At 34.7% G+C, this 14,939-nt stretch overlaps 1 protein-coding gene and 1 long non-coding RNA gene across 2 annotated transcripts; one reads left to right on the top strand and one right to left on the bottom strand.

The window, feature by feature from the left end:
• The first annotated feature begins 262 nt into the window (after window positions 1-262).
• Window positions 263-13,334, top strand: LOC105332281 (UPAR/Ly6 domain-containing protein qvr). Its single transcript, XM_011434825.4, has 3 exons — window positions 263-906; window positions 5,619-5,762; window positions 10,860-13,334. The coding sequence occupies exons 1-3, from the start codon at window positions 825-827 to the stop codon at window positions 11,081-11,083; spliced, it is 450 nt and encodes a 149-aa protein (XP_011433127.3). The 5' UTR covers window positions 263-824; the 3' UTR covers window positions 11,084-13,334.
• On the bottom strand, window positions 2,108-4,099 carry LOC136275346 (uncharacterized). Its single transcript, XR_010713908.1, has 2 exons — window positions 4,056-4,099; window positions 2,108-2,945 (listed from the first exon to the last, which is right to left on the bottom strand). It is a non-coding gene; the product is annotated as an uncharacterized lncRNA (long non-coding RNA).
• Window positions 13,335-14,939: the final 1,605 nt, after the last annotated feature.

Genomic DNA, 14,939 nt, shown 5'->3' with positions numbered 1-14,939 from the left:
GGTGTACACAAAGTATATTCTATAGTTAATCACTGGGGTCTTTCGTGAATTCAAGCATATTGATCTTTGCTTATTCACTTGATAGAAATTATGTATTTAAGTCTAGATGCAATATGGTTTTATGAAACATTTAAATCTACATGTTTATATTAGATTACCGAGTATCAGCTATAAAAATTAGACCCAGCTCTACGGATGATTAATTCGATCTACATCAAAGCGAATCATTCAGTTGGAACGTAATCAATTTTTAAGAAAGACCACAACACGCATTTAAGTTATCCCGAATAGGAGGGTATTTGTGTCGAAAAGGATTACAAAAGGTCGAGTACACAATACCTTCGTAAACGCGCACTTGGCAGAAAATCTCCGAGACCCAGTGATCGGCGATCAAGTGTGAAAAAAGCATAATATTAATACAATACACGAGCCTCCGTCCCAGAGGAGAAGGAAAAGAAATCGGGCAACGATCGGCTTGAAGATCTCAAGGCCCCAACGGAACTCGGCATAGCTGAAACACTTTATAGGTGCTGTGAAGGCGAATACTGCTCAATCGAACGGGATTTTTTTTTTATCACTGGAGATATATTTCATGTGCTCATTATCAGTTCCCCTCGATCTTGCGTGCGCCGAACGCGCTATCAAGTTACAGCGCATCCTAAGCAAGTGTGGCTCGACAGGCGCGTGCAGTTGTATGGCGGAGGTGTAGGATAGAGAGAAGAAGAGGAGGAAAGAGAGACAAACCCTCTGCGAACCTTTCCTGTTTCTCCATTATGGCCAAAACATAATGAGAAGTTGGATTAACTGATGGGAGTTTTGCTGCTATGCCGTCAAATTTCTTTATTCTTGCCTTATTATTGATTCTTTCGTGTTGTGTGGCTGTGTATGGCCAGGACGACTTGACAGGTATGTGGTGTGAACGCTCAAAATGCATTTGTATAATGAGGTCGAATAGTGCCATTCATGCACATGAATAACGCAGTGCCACCTTCAAATCTCTGTCCCATTCCTCGTAGAACCAATAAGTTCCACAGTTTTGCAAACACAGTATACCCTCTCCCTATAGGTAGTGTGCAACTATTTATAACCATCTTTCTTAAACATGTTTTGGTGTTGTAGACATAACTGCATTGAAAGTTTTTTCCTGTTTACGTCGTTTAATAAATGTGACTAACTTTACTACAATTCTCTGTGAGTGCGTACGAGCCCTGTGTTTTGTTTACCTCACGGTTAAGCTTTAAGTGTATTCGGAAATCCCTTTAAAAGTCTTGTCTCATTAGAGAGGAATTCTTTAAATTTTTCCATTTCAATTTCTTACCCACTATTAACATGTGCTAAATCTAATGTTCATCCCTATGGCGGATAACATGCAAATTGTTTTATTTCCTATAAGACATAAGATTTGGTAGAATGCGTATTTTAATTTTCCTATTAAGCAATTCAATCAAGACCCGTGAATTAATACCTTAATACATATTACTTTGCACTGGAGTGTACATAATACGAAGTGGTTTCTGGGCACAAATTTTCGTTTCCCGCCTAAATTGACATGTATATATACTGTAGGCATCTGTTTTGGATGCTATTACAGCTCATCCCATCGATCTTATTGGATGTATTTTTAGCCCGTAGTCTAAGGTATTGTAATCGTTAGAGGATAAAGATGAGCGGGCTCATCCTCCGCTAATTCTGTTATCTTCGTTAGGTCTGCTATGAATTACTTAATCGTGTTCGAATAGAACTCTCGCGGGGCCAGTTATCATGGTCGGCGTTTGTATATTTTTTTTTGGTTGTTTTTCATTGCTTTTTCGTGTCCCATTCTGATAATGCTTTATATTTTAATACCAAAAAGGGTAAAATTTTGTTTAGTTTGGGTTTTATTGAATTAAGATGAATGTACGATTCGTTCGATAATTCATTCGACTGATTCAGCAAGAGGAACAATGTACAATTACGATGAATAAGAAATTATTAGTCTTCGGTATGAATTAACAAAAACGCCAATACATTGTATTATACCAAACCTTCCGATGCCTTTTAATGATAGAGAGCCGTTTTGGCCTAGATGCGGAAAGGGAATTTTTTCCCCATACAAATTCACATGAAATCTAGAATAAGTTCATTTATCTTTACAGCTGACTTATCGAACAATTGATCAAAAACTGGTATAACATTAAACGCGTAACACCATTGTTCCAGATGTACATTGTTTGTATAGCCTTTAAACAGTTTTTAAAAAAGGACTAACGTCATCAAAGCAGGTGTCTCTATAAAATCATTACAGTCTGTTTGTTACTCATTGATTGGGGGCTCCCGAATTGTGTGTAGACAATATGAGAACCACTGTGTAAGAATAGTCCTTCCACCTCCCCATTCTCATCAGGGTTATTACAGTATAGATACTTATAGAGCCAATTCTCCAGCAAGGGATTTATTTTCTGTCAATAGGGATGTGCCGTCAGACTGATCTCTTGTTATCAATTATGGATGAAGGATCTTCCATCTACTGCGTCCACGAGTTGCATGCAGCTAACATGAAATGAAGACGTTTGCTAATAAACTTCGGGTAATTCATGAGAAAAGTTAAAGATCAATCACGGACCAAAGAAGGAAATCATTAATCTTTGGGCAAAATATTCCACTTCCCTCCGTAAATCGAACCAGCAGTTCACAATTAAGGCTGTTCGGTGCTTGGGTGATTCCAAAGACACGACTGACCCCTCGCAGGTCCGTAGATGTAATTTTTTGATGGTCAAGAAGGAGGCATGGGTTGATGGACGTGGGCAAACCTAGTTCACGGACAGTAGATAAGCGTATTGATTCTTTCCGACCTCCTGAACAAGCAGGGATCTTTCTTAAGATGGTTCTGTCGTCTTAAAAATGATTAACCATGTTTTGACGAGGGGCTTGACGGTCTTTTTTCTCTTTTTGAGGTCCTTAAGGAGCTGAAATTATCATGGAAAAGAAGTCCTAATTGAATTATGTGTTATTCTAGTCGACTAAGTTGCACTTCAGCAAATATGGCTATTGATAATAAATGTATGCGAAACCCTAGTTGTGGACCTGTTTTGGGATTTTGAGGAGACTTGATGCTTAACTAATTACCTACCATATCTTCATTTAAAATTTGTATATGATTTTAGCAACAAACTCTAGTATTTAGTGAAGAAAAAATCCAAATATTTTAGGTTTAAAATTTGAAAACCGTAATCTATACGGCGCTCTTCGTTTCAAGGACATGGTGGCCACTACCATGCCGTGGCCCTGTAACGGTCTTGGTTTATGTCCATTATATCTTCTGTTGTAGATTTATTTAAGGAATAAGGAATCATTTTTTGAGTGTTGTGAGGTGATAATTTTGGTCGGGGCGTGGTCAAATCCAATCAAGTCCGAATTAAGGGCTTTATGATAGATTTGACCACGCTCCGACCGAAATTATCACATCATAATATTCAAAGAATGATTCATTAATATTACTTATATTATTTCCATTTTGTACACATAAAACAGTATTTTAAACCCACTATTTTTCATGCAGCACATGCTATGTATTACTACGCGATGCAACAATACCATTTTACGGTTATGCCATAAGACACGCCCATTTTGTGTCGCTTATCTTTTATGAAATTATTGGGCTATATGTTTCAAAATTGATTCGTAATATTATCACAGACAAAGACAGTTGAAAATGTAAATATTATAGAAAAAACTCAATGTATCTATTTACGCACTTTATTATTAAGATATCGAATACTAGTATATAAATCGCTGATTAACTATGAATAGTTAATACATGTACTATATAGTTATTCAGATCTAACAATAGCATACTTTTATAGAAAAATTCCCAAGATAAAAAAATGATTGGAAGAGGGAAAAGGATAAAAATTTAAAGAACTTTGTATAAATCGGAATCTTTTTTCAAAGAACTGTTCATCAAACCATTGTTGAATATTTAAATGATGAAAAATAGTTACTGAATAAGGATTAAACAGCGATTTATTTGACCTCCTCGTGCCCTTAAGAAATAAAATAACTATTGAAATAGTTACACAAAGAGTTATCAGACCATAAATACATGAGTCCACGACTCCACGAAGTGAAGAATGCGTTGAAATAAATAGTGAAACAAAGTTTCAAGCTGAAGTCGATTTTACATTCATTTTTAACATTCGTATATTCTGTCACCTGTGTGAGGTATGTAATTAACTTTTGGGAAGTTGCAGGTGCTATGTCATCATCCATTTTAAAGAATATAGGAGAGAAGGATGGAAAACAAACAGGAAACTTGTATAGTTCAGTAGTCGAACCAAAGACTCGGAAAAACGTTACAATTACTACAACTGTGTACTGAGCAAAAACGTCTTTATATGTAGTGCATACACCTCACGTATCAAAAAGCTAACAAGGTTACTGTTACCACACTGACCAAAGAACGAATACCTGCAATTATAGTTTATAATTGACAATCAAACAATGTTACAATATTTTGATATCTAATTCAACGAGAATTCAGCGAGGTTTAATGTGCTACGCTTACGTTTACTTTGTCTGTGAAATTGTAATTACATTCCGTATGTGGGTTTATCGTGTTTATTTTTCGGGTAACAATTTCTCTCCAAGTTTTGAATTTTCGAAAGTCAATTCAAACTAAATCTTGTTTATTGAGTCTCCGTCGTGATCCCTAGAATATATAAAGAAAACACATTGGGTTTTGATTACTTTTCATAGGCGCCGGAACCGGGGGGGGGGGGGGGGGCTAGAGGGGGCTTAGCCCCCCCCCCCCCCCCACTTTTTTTGCAAATTTATACCTAACCATTAGAAACATAGCATGATAGAGGGTTCAGCCCCCCCCCCCCCACTTTTTCTCGCAGGAAAGATTATATTGTTCCTAAATTTTCCCTGAAAGATTGAGAAGTTGGATTCAGAAGCATACTAGCCCCCCCCCCCCCCCCCCCACGGATTAGGAATTTCATGATTTTTTTTTTTTGGAAGTATAGGTATACTCCCCCCCCCCCCCCCACCCACGGATTAGGATTTCCATGATTTTGGGAATTACTTTTTTCTCAATATTTCTGAGGATTAGTCTAGCCCCCCCCCCCCCCCCACCCCACTTTCAATTTGCTTCCGACGCCAGTGCTTTTTATTTGAAATCAAAATGACTTCTCGGCGGGCTTGTCATTGAGGTCTGCTTTCTGTTTGGTCTGCGTATTGGAATCAAAAAATGTGTCCTCCCATGTCACCTCTGTGATCTTATACATTTAAATTGACATTATTAAACTAAACCTAAACTTTATTAGGACGGACGAAAGCTAACTCGACAATTTATAAAGCAAATATCGTACAGTTCTTACCAAAAAAAAAAAAGATAGAAAAAATACCAAAGCCCACCAGAAAAAAGCAACCAAGCAAACAACCACCCCCAAATCGAAACCTCACAAACAGTAACCCTCCCAACCATATACATGTACCCCCCCCCCCCCGTTGACCCGTTGAAAACATACAATAAACAATCGGTACTTTAAACTCTAATATCAATCGAATCAATTTCCATCGATTCCATTGGGCAATGTATGGAATTTGTTACATATTTAAACTTCTTTTTTCCCCTACAGTTCCCATACGATGTTATATGTGCATATCAAGGTTAGATAAAAACGACACGTGTAACGATCCAGTCGACAGCAGAACCAACAACTTCCTGAAGGACGAGGAGTGCCACAAGGGAGTCTGCGTCAAATGGACTCGATATATCAACGGTGAGTACAATTAAAACTCATATAACTTGGACCTGGCCCATCCGTCATCAACATTTTAAAATTGCTCAGATCATTTATCAACTTAAATCCTTTTAAAGGAAAGGGCATAAATTTGAGGTCAATACTCAGACTTGAGGCTGAGTATTGACTCGACTCAACTCGCTCAACTCATTCATCAACTTAAATCCCTTAAAGAAAGTGCATAACTTTGAGGTCAATACTCAGACTTGAGGCAAAGTGTTGACTCGACTCAACTCGCTCAACTCATTCATCAACTTTAATCCTTTAAATACTCAGACTTGAGGCTGAGTATTGACTCGACTCATTTATCAACTTTAATCCTTTAAAGAAAGTGCATAACTTTGAGGTCAGTACTTAGACTTGAGGCTGAGTATTGACTCGAGGCCTAGGAAGGTTTGTGGCGGTGGGGCCTGGCCTGCACGGACTTGGATATCTTTCATGATCACAACTTAAATGTAGAGTCGGAGATTCAAATGGAAGGGATATGGGAATGGTTATTAGTAAAATTGAATAACGCAGGAAGGGTCATTGAAAAATCAAATTATGTAGATTCTTAGTGTCAATTTTACGAGATATTGGTACATGTACAATAACATGATTGAAAAAGGATTAATTGAAGTTAATATGAAAAGTCTTATTTATTGACTGAATTTCTCTGATCATGAATTTATCAAAGAACATTATGTATGAAATAATCAAAATCTAGAAACGTGGCATCAAATGGACTAGGCATTTTAATTTTCAGAACAAAACATTGAGCAAGAAGAAAACAATCGAATCTAGAGAAGACGTTAACTGGTCTCAATACTGTACATATGTTTATCAAGATTCAAATTTCAAATCAGGAGGTCAGCAGTAAATAAATTCGAAATATCAGAGGTGTGTTCAAATGGATTGTAGCTTTATAATGGTATATCAGCAGTCGGTACAATAAAACTCAATATACATAATTATACTTTAGTATGAAAAGCCATTGGGAACCCCCACGTCATGTTCTATATATTCGTTGTAATTCAAGCTTAGGCGGCCATGTTTGAGAGTGTTAGCGTCTATAGACTCGATTTCATTCATTAGGCTATATGCTTACGTACATGTATATGCCAATGATGAATACAGAATAAATCGAGTTATGTAGTAGAGTCCTACAGGACCACGGGATCTTAATAACTGGGTATTTAATAATACTGTATGCAATAGTATTTGCCTAGAGTTACGTGGACTCAGTGCTTACATGTACATGTATATATATACATGTAGTTACAACTGCTTCGGATAATAGACTAAATGAGTGATAGTCTTATAGTTATCGATATCAATTTTCTCATGTTATATGTCTTTGTAATGCATAAACTTAGGGCAACCATGCAATGTAACAGTTCAAGTAAACGTATAACTTATAATTTCGCATCATATAAATGTTAAAATGATTCCGTTGTTGTTCATATGGTTATAATGGTTGCGAACTTTGTCAAAAATATACATTAACCCGCAGTTTACCTAATTCTTTCTGCGCCGATCGCAACAGTATAACCACATAGAAAGAATGTTTATATCTGTTTTGAATCCCTCTCGAATTATTCATTCTTTGTACAAAATGTGTAAAAATACCTATAACATGTATCAACCAGATCGTTATGTAGACGGAAAAGCCAAGAAGAGTTGAACCTTAACATATCTTCCTTATATGGAAGTTATTTCCATATTTGGACAGCACCCTCTGATTTCCATGTTTTCATTGCTTGCTGTGTATCGATTATTTACTAAAATAATTCATCAAAATATAGAATACTCAGTAAGCCAGTACATAAAAACAGATGTTGGCAATAATCATTATGTAAATATACATTTAAAGATAAAAGACAAGTAACATATTTTGATGGCAACCATGTGTAAAGTAGTTTTAAAAAGTAGTTCAAGTTTTGTGAACATATATTCATACACGGTTAAATTGTTTTAGATTCCCGTTATATATGTTAATCAAAATGCTCAGTGGATGTAAATAATACATCTAATGAGCACGGTTATCTCTGTATATTCTAGAATTTTGATATCTGAGCTGCCTGTTTTATACAGAAAAGTTGAGCCATATCAAATTTGACCATTACGCAAACAAATGAACGAAATACACAGAATATCAATAACATTTATGATATACAAATGTACATGTATTAGTAAAAGTTATTCGAGGAAAATGTACTTATGTTCATTAAATATTTAAACCAACAGACAAATATAATGGACGGGGAAAGTCTCATTTACTTTCAAAAACGTTAACATGCATAAATGTCAAAGTATATCACAAAGATGTATAAGCCCTCATTGGGATGAAAGCGATGATATATCGGCATATCGATACATCGAATAGATAACATATAAATGCTTTATCAATCCGCTATATATCTTGATTTTCATACTTGTACATGCAGTTGCCAATTTCTTAATTTGATTTCAATCCATGTTTAATACAATACAAGACCCCCAACGCATTTAAAAAAAAAATATTTCTTTCTTTTTTCTTAAGATAATCCTAAAGGGCAGAGGGTGGGAGAACCAAATGTGGTGATTGCTTTGCTTTGTAGCATATTAGAAATTCCAGAAATCTGGCAAATCTAAGATATTTGTGGATCAACAATACGATTAGTTCAATTTTTTCACTGCGTACGCGGGTTATTTCAACCACTTTGGGTATTAACCCCCACCGCAACCCCCCAACCCCCCTCCCTCCCTGCACATAGATACACACTTTTCAACACACACTTTTATCCTATGTCTTTGAGCTATTTTTAAAAATAGTAATTTTCGACTGGGATTAAAAAAGAGGGTGTCAGTTGTCAAACGCGATTTTTAAAAGTATTTTTTTTAATTAAGAAGACAAATTGATTACATATACATGTAATCAATAAGATTCATCCGTACACTTATATCAAATCATAAATAAGAGAAAAGTGTGGATCGGCTATCTTAAATTTATTTTTAAAATAATGTTAAAGGGGTACCTATGCCCATAGTGTCTTTGCTTTGAAAATTGCACATATATTTCAGGTGGGAAAGTTGAGGATCAATAGTCATTTAATTTTGAATGGTGACTTGTACATACATTCACACTCGGATTTCAATCTATTCATCATCTCGATGCATCAGAATTAACTATTATTTTGACACCTGATAAAGAGTAACTGACTTTTGTTGGAAGGCTTCACGCAATGTTTACCTTTGAAAAATGTTTTCAATGATTTTGGTTGTATTAGGTTTATTTAATAAACATTTCGTACCAACTATGACAATGTTTAAAATACAGCATACATGAAGAAATAAAAAAGACATGTACGTATGCATATAAGAACTTTAAAGGGATTTGGACACGATTTTAGGTCAAAATTTTTATTTTTTATATATAAAATGGTTTACTTGCACATTTTGAATGGTTGACCAAAATTTGAATGTTAGAATTTAAGTTAAAAAAGGAGATACAGAGGTAAGAACTCGTTGTTATGTAAACAAAACTCGAGTCTTATATTTGTTTACAAATAATGTAAAGTATGTAATTTCATTTCTTCTTTAACATAATAACCCGTGGGAAATATGGCAAACCTATTCAACGTGTTTATAAAATATATTATCAATAGCAGAAGCAACATTTGATTGAAACTTATACCAATAAAACACATAAAATTATGTAAACAATAACAAGGCTCGAGCTTTGTTTACAAAACAAAGAATTCCAAAATTTGTATCTTGCTTATAACTCAATATCTGACTTTCAAATTTTAAAAAAGCATTAAAAATATCCATATAATCCATTCTAAACATTAAAAATGGAAAAATAAAATTTAAAATTTTGAGCTCAAATCGTGTCCAAGTGCCTTTAAAGGGTTAAAAATCTAAGTGCAATGCCATCGAGGTCATTAGATGTACGCAAGGGAATACAACAATCTTTAATATCAATGAATTGTACATTTTGGCAATCAACTGAAGCTCTTGCCAAGTCTATCATTTTCTTTCTATTTTCTCATTCTCGCGGGGCAAAAGTCAATTTTGTCTTGCAAATGTGTCTTCATTTCTTTAATTTCAGCATGATGCATTTCCCTGCTAAAACACTTCATTGCTCTTAACAATGAGGAATATTTGAAATTGTTCCAAAATTTTGTGTTAGTAGCCGTTCTATTGCGATTGCTTGGAACTAGAAGGTTTTGCGCGCTTTGTCTTTAGGGACCAAGAACTCGAACACTTAACAATGGATTTCAGATCTTTGCATATTGTGTGTCCTATATCTATATGAATGCTAGTATATTCCCCGGTGTTAATGATTAAATTGGATCCAGATGCAGACTTAGCAGTAGCCTTTGATATTACATGTATACACAAGAACCCATGCATACTGAGGAAGCAGTAAAATAAACAAAACAAACTAAGAAGATGCATAAGGCTACATGTATACGTATGTAGCTTAAGTTCATGCAAATTATTTGCGCACTATCTTAGATAACACGACTCTTCTCTTTGTTGAAAAAGGAAGAAATAAAACCATTTGCTTTTTATCGGTATTACAAAACGCACATACATATATGCACTAAATGTATCAAACTCTTCAAACCATTTGCAGTGATTTGATAGATCAACTACCATTGCACTTACCGACATTGTTTTGCATTTTGGTGCTTTTGAAATCGGCGCACATGTACATATAATAACAGTTGAGTCGAGTGCACAATATGCATGTGAACGTGTAAGCCTGGATGGGTGCATTAAGCTTTGACTGATTTATAATTCATGCTTCTTGCTGGACAAAGTCTTATAATATGGAATTGCGGCTAATAATGAATTCTATAGATATAGATTTTTGTGTCCTGACCCCAGCTTATTCACACGGTTGCTTCACATCTTTTTTTTTTTTATCTTCATATCATTTTTATTAACTTAATTCAGTATAAGTCAAGGGTACTATTTCTACATTTCGTAGTACACATTTTGATGTATATGCATGTAACAGGTTTAAACATTGTTTACTGTATATAGCCTATTATTCATTCATCATGTAAAGTTAATGTCTAACAATTTACTTTTTTATGCTTACAGGGAAATTGTACCTCGAGAGAACATGCTCAGCCAAAATGGACATGAACATTATGTTGATAGATGGCGTGTGTCGAACCGAGAGCTTCGGGAACGGATACCTTTGTATGTGCGGACGTAACTTGTGCAACTCCGGCTTTTCTCGACTCAGATTAACTCAGTCACATGTGGTTTCCCTTATCCTATGTCTGCTGCTCACATTTTTCTGGTTACCATGGAGACAGTGACGCCACTTGCGTGTGTGTGTTTGGCAGAGAGGTTTAGACGAAAATTAAGAGTCCCCTGACACTGTTTAGGATCTCTGTATCATGGACGGCCTTGTTGCGTTTTCTTGGTTTACCCTATCAATGATTCATGGCTGGAAAATTAATACACGCTATTAATTATACGCCATATGTTCAATCAACGAATAATGCCAAACCATTTTGTTAATAAGATGGGTTTTGTTACTATGTCGCGTCCCCAATGACCGCTGGAACGAAAAAAAGTCATCATTTCTATACGGGCCTTCGGAACTCGAGAAACTTGATTTCTCTCAAAATTATCATGGATGCGATATTTTCCTTCAAATTTTTATGGTTGGGACAAAATTCTGTAACTAACAAGTGAATATGGAGTCGTGTGATAGTCCGTTTCATACACAAGTTTAACACTTTTGTGCATCTGTTACCATGGTTATTCGTGAGCAAGCTCCACTAGGCAGTAGTTTTCTTACCATTATCGAGTCTAGTGACTATACATAGAGCACATTAGCTCTGTTCCATTTATAATGACTATGCAATCAAGAATTGTGATCTGATCGTTGTCTGTTCATGTGAATGATTTGGTTTTTCCTTTCAAAAGATTTGCTCCTTCTTGATCGAGTAATTTTGATTTATGACTTTTTTCTTCAAATTATTGGGCTATACATCGATGAGGGGTCTGCGTTTGTTTGTTTTTGTTTTTTTATTATTTTAAGTTTGTATTTACAATTTTTCGAAATTTTTTATAATCCTGTTGCAAGTATTAATTATCATGGTATGTGTTAAAACTGGAAAAGTCACGAGTTCTTTTAAGATCATCTAGAAACACCGGCATACATTTCAATAAATAGGGGGTACTCCCATTAGTAATTAAGGAGATATCTAATTACAGAGTATATACATGTATGTGTATTTCTTTTCCTATAATTGATGAAAAGTCGGAATCAAGGTTAACAACTCTTAATTGGAAGTACAGAAATTAAAAGATTTGTGCAAATCGATACATTTTAGCTAGATACCAACGAAAAGGCTTTTAATTAATTTTTACGAGTTCTTCACGCAGTGTGTTATTTAGTTGTTAGTTGCTGTGAACACTTTTTGATGGAATATAAGATGGAAAATAAGATGGTATTTATAGATGACATCCACCATCACACATAATACGTTGTACTGAGCTTAGTATATTAAACTATACTAGTATGTTAAATTAGATAACAATAGTCACAGTGGGTGTGCGCTTGATCTAGATCTAAGGGAAATACTACATACTATGTATGACAAGGAAAATAAAATTCAGTTTAGAATGAAAAATTGAATTTCATCCGTGTCATGGTGTCTTTGGATTTTTTTTTTTAATTTTGAGTGAACTTGTTTTAAGAATTGGGGTGACGAATATTGAAAGTATTTAAATTTCGTATTATTTGTTAAGTGCTGGATACTAGTATTATACAGGATGTGTGTCAAAATGGGGTTTATAGGAATATATATATATCGAGGAATATTATTGAATTGTGTGCACTCTATCCTTTCCTTAGAGACAACACAATTTTTTTTTAAATATTAAAAGTTGTTATACTGTACACCTACATGTAGCTGCGAAAAAATAGTATTGTGATATGTAAAGAAGTACAACTGTACAAAGCTTGTTATCTTTGTAATGTACACAGTACTGTGTGACTCATATTGAAACTACCGTGGTCACACACGATCTGTGTAACAAGCATGTTTATATACATAGAGTCTTTTTACAACAAGTATGGAATGTTATATAATTGATTATTTATAGCATGCTAAGCCAAATGTTTAGAAGAAATCCACGAATGTCTATATTGTGCATACGATTTTATTTCCGAACCACACCTATTTGTATTCGTGTATATGTTTAAGAAGTGTCTGCACGGTTTGACGATGTTTGAGTTTATATAATATACAATGTACTCGGTACCAAGCGTCAAAATCCACTTTTTTCTCACTTGTTATTGAGTAGATAATGGTGTCATTTCCTAATTGATAAATTTGGGGAATTTAGGGTGATATTGATTTCTTGTGCCGTGATGCTTATTTTGGCATTTAACGAACGTGTGTTTTACTTCAAAGCTCCTCATATTTATCAATAAGTAAAAGGAGACCGGGATTCACATTTGTTGATTATTTGTCTTCCGATATTTGATAGAATTCCAGATTTTTTTTCATGTGTTAACATTTCATTCATAATAAAATTTCACCTAATACACTTTACAAATGGTCTCTTTATTATTGCAAGAACGATAACTCCGTTAGAACCGATTTTTGAAAATCGTTTATATGAGAGAGAGAGAGAGAGGAGAGAGAGAGAGAGAGAGAGAGAGAGAGAGAGAGAGAGAGAGAGAGAGAGAGAGAGAGAGAGAGAGAGAGAGAGAGAGAGGAGTATGTATAAATATGACATTCCAATATGTACTTAGTGATAGACACGCATTTCAAATGTGTTCAATAAACGTACGCGTATTGTTTGTGTTTCATGAATGTTTACATATATTTTTTCGATCTATAAAATGACACAATTTTAAAACAAGCTTGCCAAAATGAATATCATACAATCAAATGATTATGGTATGCATGTATGTAATGGCAATAGTTCGATAAAGAACGTTAACACCTGTGTACCGCCTACATTTTACATCCAAATATTTCAAAATTTCTGTCAGACAAAGTTCTACTAAATCTACTAAAAAGTATAATCAATTCCTAATATATTTACATTGAAATAACATTTGTTGTAAAATAATTATTTTTTTAAACGAAAGTTTTGTGCGAGAAAAGGGGGGGGGGGGCTAAAAAATTTCTTCATTAAAATCGGTCTCTTTGCGTGAGGAAAATGTTATTTATCGACCGATATGTGCATAAAAACTTAAAATCACATGCACGTTAGATATTAAAGTAAATTTTCATTTTAATTCATATTTTTTATTTTATTTTTTATTGAAACGTTAGACAGCAAAATGCTTTTAATGGAATTCATTTTAGTCTGTAGACGTACATGTATATCAGTTGTACCTTTGATCCTTATGGAGAGAACTAAAATTGGCATAGCCTGATGTCCAATCTTATTATGTATTTATTTGCATAATAAAATATTTGTTAAATAAATAAGTCTGTAGACATATGCCCCCCCCCCCCTACACCCCCCCCCCCCGTGAAACAACAAACCCTTTGGTATGAATATGCTAAATAACAGTATATAAACCCCTCAAAAGGAATTTCTGTTTCACGGGTGGGGAGGGGTGATTCTGTAATGCGCTAGTTTCTATTACATGAAATGAGCTATTTTAACCCAAAATACAATTGAAAGTAATCTCTCTTTGTTTGACCAAATCATTTAAATGTAATGAAAATACATGTAAATGTTTACATTATTAAAATTTTTTTTATTTAATTAGACAATCATCAAAAAATGACATTAAGTTAGGCGGCTAGACAATGTTATCGTTCACATTTCTTCTATATATTTTATGCTACATGTGTGCTGTGCAAGAATTGTCAGCTTAAGGGCTAACTACACTATTTATTTTTTTAGGACATCAGTTTATATCGCAGATACATGTTATGTACACCGAACTAATGCCGTTTGCCTGTGTGCACATGTGTACACATGCAACAACTATATCATTTGATGTATGTGAATTTACAGTGGGCTACAAGATTGACACGTACATTTACAGGTGTGTGTCACAGGTGAATCCGAAAGAACACCGCTGGTCATCCTAACAATGTCACGGTTGACGATCTTAGAGGATTCTTGACAAGTGCATGCAATTAATCATCGATTTGTGAGATTTTTACACCCAAGATTTTTTATTGCAGA

This window comes from Magallana gigas, chromosome 5 (assembly GCF_963853765.1).
Source record: "Magallana gigas chromosome 5, xbMagGiga1.1, whole genome shotgun sequence".
Classification (NCBI taxonomy): Eukaryota; Metazoa; Mollusca; class Bivalvia; order Ostreida; family Ostreidae; genus Magallana; species Magallana gigas.
The sequence above is the reverse complement of the archived record's forward strand: the minus strand, read 5'-3'. Positions and strand labels throughout refer to the sequence as shown.